Source organism: Notamacropus eugenii, chromosome 1 (genome assembly GCF_028372415.1).
Source record: "Notamacropus eugenii isolate mMacEug1 chromosome 1, mMacEug1.pri_v2, whole genome shotgun sequence".
Lineage (NCBI taxonomy): Eukaryota > Metazoa > Chordata > Mammalia > Diprotodontia > Macropodidae > Notamacropus > Notamacropus eugenii.
The window spans coordinates 236188189-236205766 of NC_092872.1; the positions used below are offsets into that span (position 1 = coordinate 236188189).

At 35.9% G+C, this 17578-nt stretch overlaps 1 protein-coding gene across 11 annotated transcripts in view; it reads right to left on the reverse strand.

Annotated features, from left to right (window-relative positions):
* Positions 1–17578, reverse strand: part of ADK (adenosine kinase) — a 634537-nt gene that overhangs the window by 543482 nt on the left and 73477 nt on the right. For all 11 annotated transcript variants that reach the window (XM_072628114.1, XM_072628109.1, XM_072628112.1 and 8 more), the window contains 2 exons: positions 14807–14881; positions 2638–2691 (listed from right to left, as the gene is read on the reverse strand). In XM_072628114.1, coding sequence (XP_072484215.1) covers positions 2638–2691; positions 14807–14862 — 110 coding nt within the window. In that variant the 5' untranslated portion in view covers positions 14863–14881. The remainder of the gene's footprint in view (positions 1–2637; positions 2692–14806; positions 14882–17578) is intronic.

Sequence of the window (17578 nt, forward strand, 5' to 3'; positions counted from 1 at the left end):
AGAAACAATTCAAGTATTGTGGAAATACAATCAGTATAACACAAGATCTAGCAGCTTCCACAATAAGGGATCGAAGGGACGTGGAATAGGATATTCAAGAAGTCAAAGGAACTAGGACTAAAACCAAGAATCACCTACCCAGCAAAACTGAATATAATACTTCAGGGGAAAAATTGGTCTTTCAATGAAATAGAGGACTTTCAAGCATTCTTGATGAAAAGACCAGAGCTGAAAAGAAAATCTGACTTTCAAACACAAGAATGAAGAGAAGCATGAAAAAGTAAATAGCAAAGAGAAGTCATAAGGGACTTTACAAAAGTTGAACTGTTTACATTCCTACATGGAAAGACAATATTTGTAACTCTTGAAACTATTCAGCATCTGGGTACAGGGTGGGATAACACACACACACATAGAGACAGAGTGCACAGAGTGAACTGAAGAGGAAGGGATCATATCTTAAAAAAAAAAAAATGAAATCAAGCAGTGAGAGAGAAATATATTGGGAGGAGAAAGGGAGAAATTGAATGGGGCAAATTATCTCTCATAAAAGAGGCAAGCAAAAGACTCATTAGTGGAGGGAAAAAGAGGGGAGGTGAGAGAAAAACATGAAGTTTACTCCCATCACATTCCACTAAAGGAAGGAATAAAATGCACAGTCATTTTGGTATGAAAACCTATCTTACAATACAGGAAAGTGGGGGATAAGGGGATAAGCAGGGTGGGGGGGATGATGGAAGGGAGGGCACGGGGAGGAGGGAGCAATTTGAGGTCAACACTCATGGGAAGGGTCAGGATCAAAAGAGAGAACAGAAGTAATGGGGGACAGGATAGGATGGAGGGAAATATAATTAGTTCTTACACAGCACTACTATTATGGAAGTCATTTGCAAAACTACACAGATCTGGCCTATACTGAATTGCTTGCCTTCCAAAGGGAAGGTGTGGGGAGGGAGGGAGGGCAGATTGGCAGACAGGGGCAATTAGAACGCTCAGTGTTTTGGGGCGGGGGGAGGGGACAAAAGGGGAGAAAATGTGGAACCCAAAATTTTGTGAAAATGAATGTTAAAAGTTAAATAAATTAATAAAAAAAAAAAAGTTTTTTTCATCAGTGAATTTTTGTACATCTTTTTCCATTTGGCCAATTGTTTTTTAGGCAATTCTTGAATTATATTTATTCTTACATGAGGAGAACCTCAACATCAAAGTTGGGAGAGAAGCAAAGTAAAGATGATAAACTAATGAGACCTACAGTTAGAAAGGTCCTCTGAGATAAACTAGTTCAATTCCCACTTCAAGCAACTAGATAGGCTTTTGTATATCAGCTACTGGCAAGCAGTTATATTTTTCATTTTATAACTTCAGCTCATGACAGTTGAAACTTTCTTTTAAATATCAGCAATTATCTTTAAAACTGTCATAGGAAAATTTCAGAACATGATCAATGATTCTATTTAACAAAAGTTAAATGTAAGATCTTAAATAAACTGTATTGAAATTTAAATTCTTGCTTTAAAACTTCTTATCATGATTCTTTTAAAAAATATAACAACAGCTCTTTATCAACATGTAATAGATATGGCACATGGTGGCTATCCTACCTATGCAATAGTTATGTTACTCCAGACAAATCCCTTCAACTCTCTGTCCCTTAGCTGCTCATCTGTAAAAATGAGAGGATTGCACACAATGACCTCTAATGTCCCTTCCAGCTCTGAAACTGTGATCCTCGGTGATCTTTTGCATTTTTTAACCAGACTAATAAGTTCATTAGTAGACAGAACTCTTAGTGAAAAATCCTCTCTTCCAACGTACGTGCTCTTCAATTTAACAGTCTTAGACACTTACTTGGGCACTAAGAGGTTAATGGTAACAACAACAAAAACACTGCTATAGAGCTCTAAAGTCTGCAAAGTATTTTACATATTTGCTTATTTGATCCTCACATGACCCTCAGAAGAAGGCATTATTCATTGTTATTTTCCTTTCACAGATGAGGAAAGTAAGGAAGACAAAAGTGAAGTAACCTGCCACAGCTGCTAAGTGTATGAGGCCAAATTTGAACTTGGGTCTTTCTGACTCTAGGTTCACACTCAACTGTGCCACCAGCTGCAAATAATTTGACCAGAGTTACACTTTAGTCAGTCACAATATGTGTTACAGTCCAAACTTGAACACAGATCTTCCTGACTCCAAAGACAGCTCTCTATTCACTATGCAACACTGACTCTCCACATCATCAAATCCATTAGACTAGCAAATTAATTATGAACAAGGAAGCAAGGTAAAAAATGTGGTCGTTCAAAAAAGAGCAACATTTTTAAAAGTGACAATTTTTCCATTTTATCTGAAAAAAGGAAATCAAATTAATGTGACAATCCACATTGTTACACTGAATGACTAAATATATAACTACATTCTATAGCTATTTTTCAATGTATCAGTGAGAGCAATTATTTCCAATTCAAGGTTAAATTAACTGTTTCCAGTGAATGACCTACATTCATTCCCAACAGAATTAAATCTATATCTAGCATTGATAACACCATATATAATTATTAAATCAGTTTGTGTGTTGATACCAATTACAGACAAGCACAAAATGCCAAGTGTACTAATGTTCTATCATATACTTACAGTTCTTTGTGTTTCTCCTCTGCCAAAATTTGGTCATTGGGTTTCAGACCATACCTGTAAGACATAAAAAAAAATACTAGTCACAGAAATGCACAAATATATTTAACAGACAGCCAACAAGCCTTTGAATAAAGATAGATAAATCATAGGATTTTACAAATCTCACTGTAGGACCCAGACAAGTCAATTGTCCTCCAACCAATTTTTAAAGTCATATTTAGCTGTCCCTTGTTATAACAAAATTCTTGGTGCACACTTTACTTGATCTCTTCCACTGCTACAAGGACATACAGAAACCTCCCTGCCTATATATATCATAGATATTTTATACCAGAAGAAATTAAGATAGGTGCTGGATATCATGAACATCAAAATAACCCCCCTGAAAAATTGATTACTTTTAACCCACAGGAAACAAAAGGCTGTTACTGATGTGGGAGTCATTTCTGAATCACTTATCTATATACAGTCAGGCCATCAGTTTGTTACAGCAAAAATCAAAATTAACATAGTATAGAACTGAAGCAATTTCAACTATTTTAAAAAAGCTGTTGGGGCTGAAAAATGTAATATGGGTTTAAATGGAGATCTTAATGATAACCTCCCTTCATGAGGTGTCAAACTGGCTTACTCACAGTTCTTCACGTATAACAGTATGAATCTAGACAATCAATCATTTCACTCAATAAACATTTATTAAGCACTTATTAAGTTCCCTCTTCATGCTGCTACATAGGCTGTCTGTGAAACCAATTTCTCTTCACCTGTGCCTCTTAGAATTTCCAGTCTTTCAAAGCTTATATCAATTGCCACTTCCTTTAGAAGACTATAATGATCCCCTCTTCCGACTCTAGCTACTAGTAAATATCTCACTGGAAATTAATTTCTATATATCTTTATTTCTTATTGCAAAAAGTACTGATAGAGGGTTTTTTTGGATAATAATTGTTTGTATATATAAAGTACCTACTATGTATCAAGCACTTTACAATTATTAACTCATCTAATCCTTACAACAACCCTGTGAGGCAGGTGCTATTATAATCCAGATTTTACAGAAGAGGAAACTGAACAAACAGAGATTTAAGTGACTTGCCCCAGGCTACACAGCTTGTAAGTGTCTGAGGTCAGTTTTGAACTCAGGTCTTCCTGACTCCAGGGCCAGCACTCTATCCAATAAGCATGGCTTGAGGAACAAGCATAGTAGTAAGATAAAAATATAATCAAAAGATGTTCACAATTTAATAACATCGAGGGCAGAATTCTAAATTGTTTTCCAGAAGAAGTGGCCCATTGCACAATTTGAACCACAGTACAGGAGTATGTGTATCTTCCCAAAGTCCATCCAGCTTTTACAATCTCCTCGTCATCTTTGCCAGATAAGTATGAAGTGAAACTTGTTTTAATTTGCATCTCTTTTTATCAGTGATTTGGAGTACTTTTTTGATATAGGTAGTGAAAGCTTACCTTTCCTCTGTTCATCTTCTCTGACCAGTTATCACCAGGAAAATGGCTGTTGTTCTTTTATACATGAAGCAATTCACTCCTTGCGTTGTCTGGACATCTGATTTATATTTCCTCTTCACTGTTGTGTGTGTGTGTGTGTGTGTGTGTGTGTGTGTGTGTGTGTGTGTGTGTGTGTGGAAAGCTGAATAACTTAATTTTTATTTTGAACTGGCAAGAGGTTCCATTTTAAAAATCCTAAACACACTAATCAATCCCCAAGCAACTATGAAGCATGTATATGCTAGACACAAAGCTAGACACTAGGGATACAAAGCTAAACATGAAAGTAGTTCTTGACCTCAAAGGGAGATAACATCTATGTATTTGTGGGTATATATGTATATACAAGACTGTATGTATCTATGTACATAAAAATATATGAGGCAACATCATGCAGAGTTTCAAAAGTTGATGCTCAAGCTGAGAAGACCTGTGTCACCCTGGCATGTAAAATAACCTTACTGTGATCTAGGCAAATAAAATCATAAATTTCAAAAAGATAACACCCTGAAGGTATTGGTGGATGAGTTTCCTCATCTGGGAATTCACTATCCAGCTATCCAGTCTTTATCTCTAAAAAAACATATACAAGAGATAAGGGGAGAAATAGAAAGGCAGGGGACTAGCAACTGGGGGCATCAGGTAGAAGATGGTACTGAGCTTTGAAGGAAACTAGGGGCTCTAAGGAGCGGACAAAGTGAGAAGGGAATATATGGGAGAGAGCTTGTGTAAAAGGTGTGGCGAGAGGAAAGCATTACAGACGAAAAAGTCAGAGGTAATGGAGACTAACTGAAACTTATAATATCAAACATTGAGTGTATAACATTATTAGCTATAAATACAATGAATTCCTTTCGAATTTAGTGGTGATTGTGGCAACAATTACAGCACCAAACTAAAACATTTTTTATGAGGTATATAAATATCAAAGATCAGCTCAACTGAACACAAATCCAATGTGCCCAATCCAAAAGTGTAAATTATATGAGTCTGGTGTTTAGCACTAACCATCTGCTATCCTACCCCCACTGAGGCCTAGATAAAAGTCACTTCACCTCTCTCGATCTCAGCTTTCTCATCAGCAAAATGAGAGATTGGAATGATGACTGCCAAGGTGTTTCATAATCTAAATTCTACAATCCAGTGAGGGCATGAATAAATACCTAAATGGTAACGAATTATGGAAAAATATATTAAGCCATAAAAATTTGCTACAGGGAAGGTTTATATAAGATCATGCATGTTAAAGTAATTATCATAGCATCCACTAACTCAGTGGAGTCAAAGACACACAGCAGGATTTGCTTTTACCACCACAGGCACCAAAGCCAGATAATGACCTTTCGTGTTACCTACAAGAGCAGAACCTACAAGGACTGCTGTGTTTTTGGGGAATTGCAAAGTAGTCTATCAAAAGGAAAACAGAAGTTTTGAATGCCTACTGACCACCTAGGTTTTATTAGAAGCTGGCCACCCCAGAGAAGAGGTAACTAGGAATGAATGTGTATGTGAATTGTAACAGATGAAGTTTTATGCTCAATGAATTACTGAAAGTCAGCCTGTCACATTGCTATGTGCTAGAGAATAGAAAGGCAAAGACAAAAATGGAACTGTGTCTTCATTTTAGGAACTTACATTCTACAAGAAAAATAACACCTAAGATGAGAAGAGATTTTCATCTTTTTCTTTGTCTCTCTACTGTGTGTCTAGCACATAGTAGGTACCTAATAAATGTTTGCTAATTGTTTGACAAATAAATATAAATATCTTTTGTTTTAAAACAAAGCTAACAGAGAAGGCATCAGCAATTACCAAACCGTGGACCTACTTTCATATATCTATCAACAACTATTATATAGATGAGCTATGAAGCATAAAGTATACCACTCATGAGAAAATGAGAAGGGCGGGGAGAGGCTTTCCTCAAACAAGTTCTGACAGAATGAAAAAACCCAAATTAATATGTAATATCAATATAAATGAGTTAAGAAATGTAAAGCACTCTGCAAAACCTAAAGCAATACAAGCTAATTAATATGATATAAAAAATTAAGTGTGGTACAACTGGTTTTCAAGTTCTGATAGTTTAAAATTCTCATGGAAAGAACATAAACATCCTAAAGAATAAACCTTCAATAATTAAGGATTGATCCAAACTAATCATATTAGCTGACATTTAAAGTCTGCAAACTGATATCTCAGAAGTTAATACTAGAGCCAAAATTCATGTATTTATTATTCATATTTCAGACATTACACTTCGTAGTGGCAGCTAGGAGTCAGTCTATGAAAAATACACTTGCAATACAGTAAGAGGAACTAATTTATTAATTCTTACAATTGTTTTTATTATTTAAATCGGAAGCACAACCTTATTAGGGCTTTTAAATGGCCATAAGTAGATGGCTAAGTGTTTGAATTTCTACACTACAATTATAAGTTTCACCAAGATTTTCAAGTGCTCCAATTTGCAATAAAGCATTAAAGTAATGATTCACATTGACAAAAGAAATGTACAAAAACCTTTGTGAATTTGCTAACAATTCTAATTATTTATTTGCATTATTCCTTCTTCTACATCTATACTGCCAGTTTAAGTTATTAGAATCTCACAAAACAACTACCATGTTTACTTCCAAGAAGTGAATATTATCTATTAGAGAAGTCTTCTAACTATGAAATTCAGTAAATTTACAAAAATTAAAATCTAGACCTGTTAAAGTACCATAGCAATTATCATAATACTGGGAATATAATAAGCATTTAATAAACGCTTGTTCAATTGAACTGAACAAAATGTCTAATTTGATTAAATGAACATTTATTAAGCACTTAGTCTGTGTGGTGCAGTGTTCTAGGACTAAGGATACAAAGATGAGAAATATTATCCGTATGCTCAAGTTTACACTCTAATGAGTGGTGAAAACTTAGCCACAAATAATTATAACATAAATGAGAATGGGATGAACACACAGCCAAGGTTATCAGAGGGCTTCATGGAAGATGTGGCGCTAAAGTAAATCTTAAAGGTAGAAATAATTTCATCAGGAAGAGATGAGAAGGAGGGAAGGGTTGTGCGAATGTGTGGAGGTGAAAGCAAGACAAGATTAAGAGATGATTCTAGTCTAATTTAGATGGAATAGAGAAGACTTGGACAGTAAAATAAAATAAAGCTGAAAAAGCAGGAAGAAGCCAGAGTAGGTTAGGCCTTGAATGAAAGGAGGAGATTCCATTTTATTCAAAAGGGAATGGGAAACCATTACAGAAGGCTTAGGAACAGGAAAATGATGCTCTGAGATTCATCCATTAGTGTAATAACTTTGGCAGCTGTAAGAAAGATGAAGTGAAAAGGGAGAGATGAGTGGCAGGAAAAACAGTGAGGACACAATTACAACAGTCCACTTAACAGATCACAGCTTGGTCTACGGTGGTGGCAAAGGAAATGGAAAGGAGGATAAATAGGATTGCTCTTGACTTCACAGGTATACACATATATACACAAACCAGAGAGAGTATGCCTGGAAGACCTGTGATGCATCATTTTCAAAAACTGATGACACTCCAACCCTTAGCAACCTATTTAGTGATCAAATATCAATTGGAAAAATGATTAAAACAAAAATTAAATGGGAAAGGAAAAAATAAAGATTTTCAGTTCAAAGATCAGTACAAAGCTAAAACTCCTATAGTTCAAATACCTCAAAATAAAAACAGACCATGGACTCTTTCTACCTCAACATATTAACAAAATTCAGACCCTTTTTGTTTGTAAAGATAGATAACTTATCTTTTCTGACCCCGATCTCTGGTTGTTCCAACAAAGGCTAGCTGCTTCACTCTTTCTGTTATTGAGTTCCCAACATTTTTTTTCCCAAGGAAATGAAGTCTCACTGGCACCTTCCTAGGTCTGTCATCTTACCCATCTGTATACTTCCATCAATGCAGAATAAAACCTATCCATCTCTTCTCATCCAATGCCATTCTTACTCATGTTTTTATGAAAACACTCCAAAGAGCCCCCATATGTACTGGAAGTCTCCCTTTGCTTCCTTTTAATATGTTGGGGATACTAGTGCAGTATTTGGGCTCTCTGTTAGCCTTCACACATCTAGCATCAAGAAACAAATCCTACAGTATGGCAAAAAAGCAGTGCCAACTCATTCACAGCTGAACCATGTAATTCTGCCAACATCATGGGAATAAAGTTGCAGCATGTAAGAAAAAGAGTAAACCCTAATGCCAGCAGTAATAGACCAGTTGCTATTATGTAACTGTGCAGTAGTTCCAGTTGCTTATAGAAACTCAATTTTAGATAAATTTTCAGGGCTCAGAAAGGATATAGGGCTATAGTATAAAGATTTCTCAAAAGTATTCCTAGAAAGTGAACCCATGGAAACAGGGAAAGGGAATAGGACACTGCATATGACTGTGTTCTCTCTTCCTCTAGGGACAGTGTGTATTTCTGTAGCTAGGCAGAGTACCTCCCCATGGGCTGGAGGTAAGCCTTTCTAACACAGCCCAGACTATATTTTTGATTCAACTGCTTGAGACTTTATCCCAACACCACCGCTACCACTTCTGGTGGTCATAGTACACTTTATACATGACTATGTCCTCCTCTATTCATTCCTATCTTTGCTGATATCTTTCCCACCATTTCTAGTATGCAAATTATCATTAATAAGATTTTACTGCTATCTACTTACAACCATCATGCAAAAGTATACTGACCTTTAGGCCACCTGAAATTTTGGTTTTCTAAGATGATTGTGTTCAATGATTTGCAGTCATATAACATATTAACTGGTCAATACAATTAGCTAGTTTAGAAAGTGATGAAATAGTCCATGTTCACTCATTTTAAACAAATTCTAGTCTTGAACCTTACAGGGATCATATCTCCCAACTCCCAAATTTAATTCTGACACAACTGAAAAGAATATTTTCCCTTCAAAATAAACTTATACGCATATGTACATATATATGAACTTTCATTCATAAAAGCAATTAACAACTAGTTATTAATGTCTTAGAAAGTCTGCCTTCGGGCACTGAGAAGTTAAGTGACTTGTCCATAGTCCCATAGCTAGCATATAATGGAGACAAGAATCATGGTCTTCCTTGTTCCAAGAAGGGCTCTTACCATGCTATGCTTCTCCCGTGTTGAAAAATACTAACATTAAATAACAGACATTAAAACTTCTAACCAATTCCTATGCCAAGGTAAGGTAGCAGAAACTAACAAAAGTATTGCTCTTATCAAAGATTACTCTTAGGAGACTTAAAAGAGAAAAAGCAATCACATTAAATGAAAGTTTCTGTTTTTAAGGACAATCATTTCTGGCACGGTCTTTCAGTCTCTCAGTTACTATACTTTTTCTCCACAAAGTATTTGAGTCTTTGCCTTTTGATGATGGTTTTCCCTGCCCTTTGTCTCACATTTGTTTTTAATTTTGCCAGTCCCTTTTAAAAATGCTTCCCAATCAGTGCTACAATACACTTAAATGGTATAGAAAATCAGATTCTCCTTATATCTCTCCTTCCTCCCTAGATATTCCTTCTCCTTCCTTGCACTCTTGCCATGACCCTCTAGAATTAGAGAGTTCCTCAAGATTTAAAGCATCTAACGACGCCAATTTCTATATCAAAATGGGGAGAGGAATGGGAAAGACCAACGTATATATTTTAAAATAACAACTTGCTCTATGAGTAGTATAATGAGACAGCACAAGCTTCTACTTAGGAAATTATTTGCCTGTCTATGAGTGAAATGATCTCATTAGAGAGAATGCATTGGTAAGTGACGCCATTCACATCAAGTAATTAAGTAATAAATTTCCAGGAAAAAATGTAGTTTACTTTCCTTAGGCCATTAGATGAACTGTGGCAATCATTTTTAATCAAATAAACGCAAGAAAATAAAACTATACCCACCATAGCTAAAAGTCATTTAAATTCAGGCTTAGAACAAAATGTAGTAGGTACATTCTGTAACTTCAATTAACTTTCTAAACCGTACAATCCCTGATTTTCCCCTATTTGATACAGGATGTCAACAATGTCTAACTACTAGACCACTGCTGGGATGGGTAGTAAAACTGCTGTAGGTTCCTTTAGCAGGTCCTGGAAGTTTTTGCCCCAAGAACACGATAGGTCTACCCCTAGATTTGGTCAGTGCAACCAAAGCACCCTAGTCCTTCAACTGGTAACATATAACATTTCCAATACAGTTTACCTATTCTATGATCTACACCATTATTCCCTAACCAATGGGTCACTAGCAAATAGTCAACTATCTGAAAAACCTGAGTCACATAAAAGTAATAAAACCTTAAACTCTATTCTTATAAAATGCACTCCTCTCCCTACAGCCCCTTAATCCAAATGGTCAGTAGTACAGAATTTAAGTATTTTTTCTTGTGGTCTCAACCAGTCCTATATTAGTTTTTTGCAGAATTCTACTGAGCCCAAGCAAAGTGGCTTACAGAAGTTGAGAAGAAGGCAAAGTAAAGGCTGTGTGCCAATCCGTGATTTTTTTCTCTTTGGCCATCACTTAGGGTCTCACTTTTTCCCTTTACCTCATTTTCCTTTCTATGAATGCCAGAGATTCACGGCACTGATAACCAGATACAGTGACTAGTAGTTGAAAAAGCTGCAGCAAGACATGGTAGGTAGCTGTATTTACAAAAATCACCAGAGCTGCTTTTGTTTTCCTATTGTGAAAACTGATTAAATATTATCCCTCACGAAGGCCTACAGAACTGTGTTGTTTTAAACCTGTTTTCAATTTGATTTTAGAATATTGACAGAAATAGTCCATATTTAATCCTCTACTGAACACCATTAATAAGTGAAATTACACAATTACTATGCCAAAAATGGGATGCCCTAGTGGAGTGGACCATGTAAGTGGTTTAGTGTAGGATCAGATGTCAGGCAGGGAAGTATAAAGAAAAAAGACAAAGTAATACAAAGATAATACAAAAATAAATTGTTTCATTTTCCCTGTCAGATATCAATCAACAAAAACTTAGGTGAAGAGCTACAAAAGACCGCTGTATCCACCACTCAGTACAAAAGTGCAAAGGAAACAGCTAACTGACCTGTACTCAACAGCTGCTATTTTCATCAGCTACTGCTTTGAAGAATTTTTTCCCCTTCTGGTCAGCAATGAGGATTTTCAAGATGCATGTTAACTTACCCAGTGCAAATCTGACACTGGGGTTTTGATCAAGGAAATGTTGCCAAAGCAATGGCCTAATTAACAAAAATAAGAAGTGGCCAATCACAAAACAATGCAGAAACCAAGAAAATAAAATGATTGTCTTTTCCACATTCTGGAGGAAAACTTTCCAAATTACTTCAGTGCACCTAAACTAACTTAAAAATCATTGTAAGCTCTTACAAACAGCTTGGGCCTCTTTCAAAAACTTTGGCTCTCACTGAAATCCCTTCATTTTTATTCTTCAAAGTAGAAACTGGTCTTGGCAATCTTCATGGAAACAGAAGAGGATGCTCCACAACAAGCTGCCTTGGATTCTGGAGGCAAATACTCCGTACTCAGTGGATCCGGCTGAATCGCGGAAAATCTTTCGCCTGTGGAACTTGTCCAGCTCTAGGCAACCAACCAACCTCTTATAATGCAGGCTGTTCTTGTTTTCTACCCTCATTAAACAAGTAAATTCCTGCATCTCCAAAATTCTAATACAGAAACTGGCTGATTTATTTATGTCTACTAGGAAATAAACTAACTTCCTGACAGTTCTAGAAGCATAAATAACTACCAGAAACTGCCCACCTCCCCTCTCACTTTGGTGGTGTGTACACAAGGCATACAACTGAAGGGGGAAAAAAATCAATTTAAAAAAAATCCATGTGTTTCTGAACTTTTGGGTGTTATTAGACAACACAATTTAGAATAAAAATCTGAATTTTTTTTCTCTTCATCTCTGTGCAGATGTAATTTAAATAATCAAGAGGTAAATTATTCCTAGTCTGCTGTCAGTATACCTTAAGTTTTAGAAAACACTTAGGAAAATGTGATAGAAAACACTATTTTAAAAGAAAATAATATACCAATCACCTCCTAACTACCCTTAAATCTGGAAAACTTTTATTATATATTTTACTAAATATCTTTTTTCAGCATTCTACTTGCATCAACCAACAATGATTCATGGAGGACTCAATATCTGCTTAGCACTACACTAAATATTATTGGCCAAAAAAATACAAAATGACCCCTGTTCACTAGGAGTTTTACTATCAATTTTCAGCAGTTAAAGAGGAAAGGACGCTTTGTCCAAATTGGTTTTTTTCTCTTCATCAATGTTGATTAATATCATGTGGTGATTTTTACATGGTGAATATACAACCACAAGCATAGTAGGAACCATAATGATTTTCCATGTCAATAACACAGTAATGAGGAGCAGAAAATGGAAATGAAGAAAACAAGAGGCAATAAGGAAGGGCAAAATAAGGCACTTGTTTCTCCATAATATTCAGTTTAAACTATAAACTGTTAAGGAAACGACTAAGGATAAGAATCAAAGTTAACTTTAAGAACAGAGTAAGAACCAGAGGATTTGTTAAAATATGTTTAAAGTCCTAGATTTAGGTAGGAGTAGGAACATATTAACAAGGATGAACATTTCAACAAGTTACTTGGCTAAGGAGTGAGGCAAGGTAGAACTGGGGTCAGAAATCAGGAGGCCAGAGGTCTAAGCCCAGCTCAGCCCTCCTCCTCCTACTTCCCTCCCAACTCCTCCTCATTGGGCAAGACTAGTAACCAAGCTGTGCTCTGGCATCTTTAATTCTGAAACAAGGAAGCACTTACAGTTCTAGAATTCTGGGTCTGTATTGCATGTTTTTAAGATGTACTTATTTTGCCAAAAATTATTTAAGTAATAAACATTGTGCCGGCTACTAAACATTAAGTACACATCTTTGGGTGTTTTATGCATAGCAGTTGATTATTACTTATCAATTCACTTGTCAAAGAGTTCACTACAGGTCGAATAATAACAACCAGTAACATTTTTATATCACATAAAATATACAAAAGATTTTAAGGACATGAGCTCATTTGAGGTAAAGTATATGCTGTAAGTATTACTTCTGCTGTGCAGATGGGGAAACTTAGGGTCAAAGATGTGAAGTGATTTTTTCCATAGTTACATGGCTAGTAATAAGAATTAGAAAAGGGATCCAAATGCAAAACCTCGTAAATCAAGCATGCTCTGATTCCATACTCTTTTGCTGTTATCCCTGAGCTGAAAAGCCAGTTAAACCAGTTCAACTCATAAAAATTGTAAATGTACAGCCAGATCCCAATTAGTGCAAAAAAAAAAAAAAATGAATTCCTTAAGTAGTAGAATGTATTTGAATTTCCACCATTTGGAGTTATAATTATGTAAAAAAATAATCATTTGTTCCTCCAGCTCAGTAAAAACATGCAGTGCAAATTCTGACAAATCAGTCATTTCATGGGATTCATTTTTCACAATAATCAGGACCCAGCTAGAGTTTAAGAACAACTATAATGAGATTTTTAAAAATTAAGAAAAAATACCTATTCTTCATAGCCAAAGTCCCCAAAGTTTATTTTATTCCTCCAAATCCTGAAGAGTTAGAGCCTTCCATCTTTAATCAGTTTCTTTTATACTGCTCCATTATTGTGATGGCCAAGTTTTTGTCCACAACATCACATCACTGGTATCACCCACTCTCTGCTTTCTGGCAACTTACAATTAAAAACCCTTTAGCTAGCCTTTTGGGATCTGCTATGCCTAAGACAAAGAAGCTGCTTGGAGTTTCCAACTATGCCAATACAAAGATGCCAGGTCATCAACCACCAGACTACTATCTAAGTGACCTTTAAAAAAAATGGGAGATTTATTAACAAATAATATCATGTAAATACTTACATATATAAAGATAACAGAGGTAAAAATCTATAAGTTGATATAAATTTACTCTTAGCATTAAAAAAGATATATGCAGAATTAGCTTCTACACACTTCCTCTTTACCTACTTAACTGTTTCCCAGTAACAAATTTTCCCCTAGGCCAAATTCTCTATTTTAAACGAAGCTTAGTCAAGAACAACCTAGATAAATTAAGAGGGAAGGAGGGAGAAAAAAGAAACTCCTTAAACTGTTGCTCAACAATGAGATCTAAGTCAATGGCAATTAGTTTTGCATTAATTTCCAGAAATGTGAAGCAACAACACTAAGGGATTATACTGGATCCATATTTATTGAAGCCAAAGGAAATGAAACCATGGCTAGTTAATATTAGATCAAAATTAGTCAAAATAAAACAAACAAGACAGTCTGACCACCCATTTTGAGATAATTTTAAAAGACTAACACTACAGGAGGTCGGTGGTAGCAATAAGTTTGTGGAAAATAACACATTAAGGAAATCATTCATTTCATTTAGAATCAAGTTGTAAATTAAATTGTACAAAGGCTTTCCATCAGCAAAAAGCAAGACCACGTACTGAGTCCCTCATCAAACAGCATCAGTGCTATCAGGCCCAGGCCTCAAACTCTGCAGGGGTTCTTGGTTGTTTCTACAGCACATTCCATTTTAAATATTGATCACATTTTTCTTCTAGTCCATTTTCCACATCACATACAAAGTTTTTGATACTTACTTATCAAGAAAATTTTTGTCCACAACTGCAGAAATGTCAAGAAGAGGATTTCCCATTCCAAAAAGAATATTTTCCCTGAAAAGAAAGCACAGTCACAAATTAGGAAATTCTGTAGCACAGTTAATCTAACAACAAAACAGTTAAGTGGTTCAATGTCCCAAGTAGGTGTCACTGACAGTTCAATGTCAACTTTGAAGAAGGTCTCATGTGGAGTGCCATAGGGACTGATGCTTGGCCTAGTGATGATTTGTATTTTTATCAATTACTGTGATGCAGTGGAGGCTGTGAATCTTATTAAATCAGCCTTTGACCAAAAGAAATGGTAAAACTAATACACTGGGTGATAGGAAAGATTCTGGAGATAGACTATTCTGTGTGAGAAACAATAAACAAGACCTTGGCTGGACCCAGAAGTTTGTGAAGGGAAGGTAATCTTGGACTGGGAAGTTAGAGCTAGATTCTAAGGAAAAGAAACTGGACTGGTTCTATTTGGTGCAAGAGGACAGAAGAAAGATCAAGAACTGAAAGTTAGAAAGAGGGAAATTTAGGCTTGACAAGAAAGCAATTTAAAAAGTGAGCAAGGCCAGGGTTCCTACGGAATCATTAATCTCTAAAGTAGGGTCTCAGTGTGGAGATCTCTTCAGGGTAAGAAGTTAGTTAATATTCTCGGTACATTATATAACATCGTTTTAAGAAAAGGGTCGGAAATGTGGAGAGAAGGTAATTTTTTCACAAAAGCCTCTCCCTCAAACTGCCCCATGCTGCCATGCAAAGCTCCCTGCCCAAGGAAATGGGAGCAAAAGAACCTCTTAGGCTCTTAGGAAGTACTCATTAGCAGCTTTTATAAGACTATGTCTATGGCCCAGGGCTAATTGCACTGAGAAACAACAGGGATATGAGTATAAATTGCTAGAAATACAGTCCAAACTTTACAGTGGAAAATCTACTGCCAAGCAATGAAGAAACTGCAAAAAATTTGGAAAAAAAAATTACAAATGGTAAAATATATTGCTAATGTAAATAATTCACTCATATGCTAACTATATAAAAGAGTCAATGTCCTAAGAAATGCACACTAATAACCACTGTTGTGTACTTGTGTACCCTTGGACACAATGGAAAAATTCAGCCAATAAGTATATTGTTACTCCAACACCCCTCAACTTCATGCTGATCTGAGATCTAAAATTAGAGTTAAGAATGAGACATTCTGAAAAAATCTCTAACAAATAAAATTTGCCTTGATCCAAAAGTTATCAACTACACTAATAAAATAATGATACCTCCATGGAACCGCTGACTTTACTGTTACATAGCTATAGCTCATATGTAGCCCTGACTGCTACAAAAATCCATCACTTTGACAGAATAACAGAAAGCACTTGGCGTTGTTGATGTACTTGAGCTTACAAAAGGCAGCATATGATACAGCAACTTCTGGGCCAGGGATTGTCATGCTCTTGGATTTGAGGATTTTTCTGGGTTAAAAAGAATTATGGCTTCTAATAGAAAATATTCATCATAAAAAACACATAATCTCCCAATTATCCACTATTACAAATAGGAAAGTAACATGGATATATCAAAGTCTATTAATTAATACTTAGCTTTATAATTTATCCAGGGGTTCTTAATCTTGGATTTATGGATAAATTTCAGGGAGTTCATGAACTTGGATGGGGGAAAAAGTTATCTTAATTTTCATTATCTGTTGATTTTCTTTATAATTCTATTGTACTTTATGCATTTAAAAATATGATCTTGAGAAGGGATTCATAAGCTCCATCAGATTGCCAGAAGGGTCACTGACACAGAAAAGGCAGAGAGCCCCTGACACATATTATATCATTGAATCACAAGGTTTCGGACTTGGAAGAGATATTTATTAGCAGCCATCTGTTCCAAGCTACCTAAAAAAGAATTCCTGCAATCACATAACTAAATGATTATCCAACCTTTGCTTGAAGACAATAGAGGGAATTACTCCCTTCCCACATTCCATTTCTGGATAGTTCTGCGTGTGAGATAGTTTTTCTTGAAACTAGCCTAAATTTGGCTCTTTCCAACTTCAACTCAGTGCGCCTGGTTCTACCCTAAGGAGCCAAACAGCACAAATGTAATCACACTCCAACATGACAGCCCTTCGATCGCTGAATGATGGTTCACCCTCAGTCTTTTCTTCTCCAGTCTTTAGCCTAGAAAAACACCTAGTTCCTTTCACAAGCTTTCACCTGTCACGAATTCAAAGCCCCTTCACCCTCCTAGTAGTCCTCCAATGAACACTCCCAGAGTGTCAATATCTGCCCTAAACTGCTTAGGACACTTAGAACTGAATATAATACGCCAGCTGTGGTCTGACCAAGTCAGAGTAGTGATATCTTTGTCGTTTTTTTCCCTATAAACTACGCCTTTTACTGAAACTCAAAAAGAGTTTCAGTAAAGTTCTTGACCTATCGTATCACACTGTTCACTTACAATGAACCCACTTCAATCCTCTCAGTCTTCAAGCCAGTTCTCTCTACCTAGCATTTGGGAAGATTGCTTTAACCCAAGTTTAAGATTTCAAGTCAATGATTTTTAAAACTCTGCTATCCCAATCATGTCTTTCTAAAACTGTTAAGATTTGTCTGGAGCCCCTGAAAACATACTGGACAGAATATAATCAAGGCAAGTGGCCAAGGAGTATCTAAGGAGATAAGGAAAGCTGATTTAAGAATAAAAGTTATCTGTGCATAATGCCAATGTGAATAACTGTGAGCTGTATAATACAAA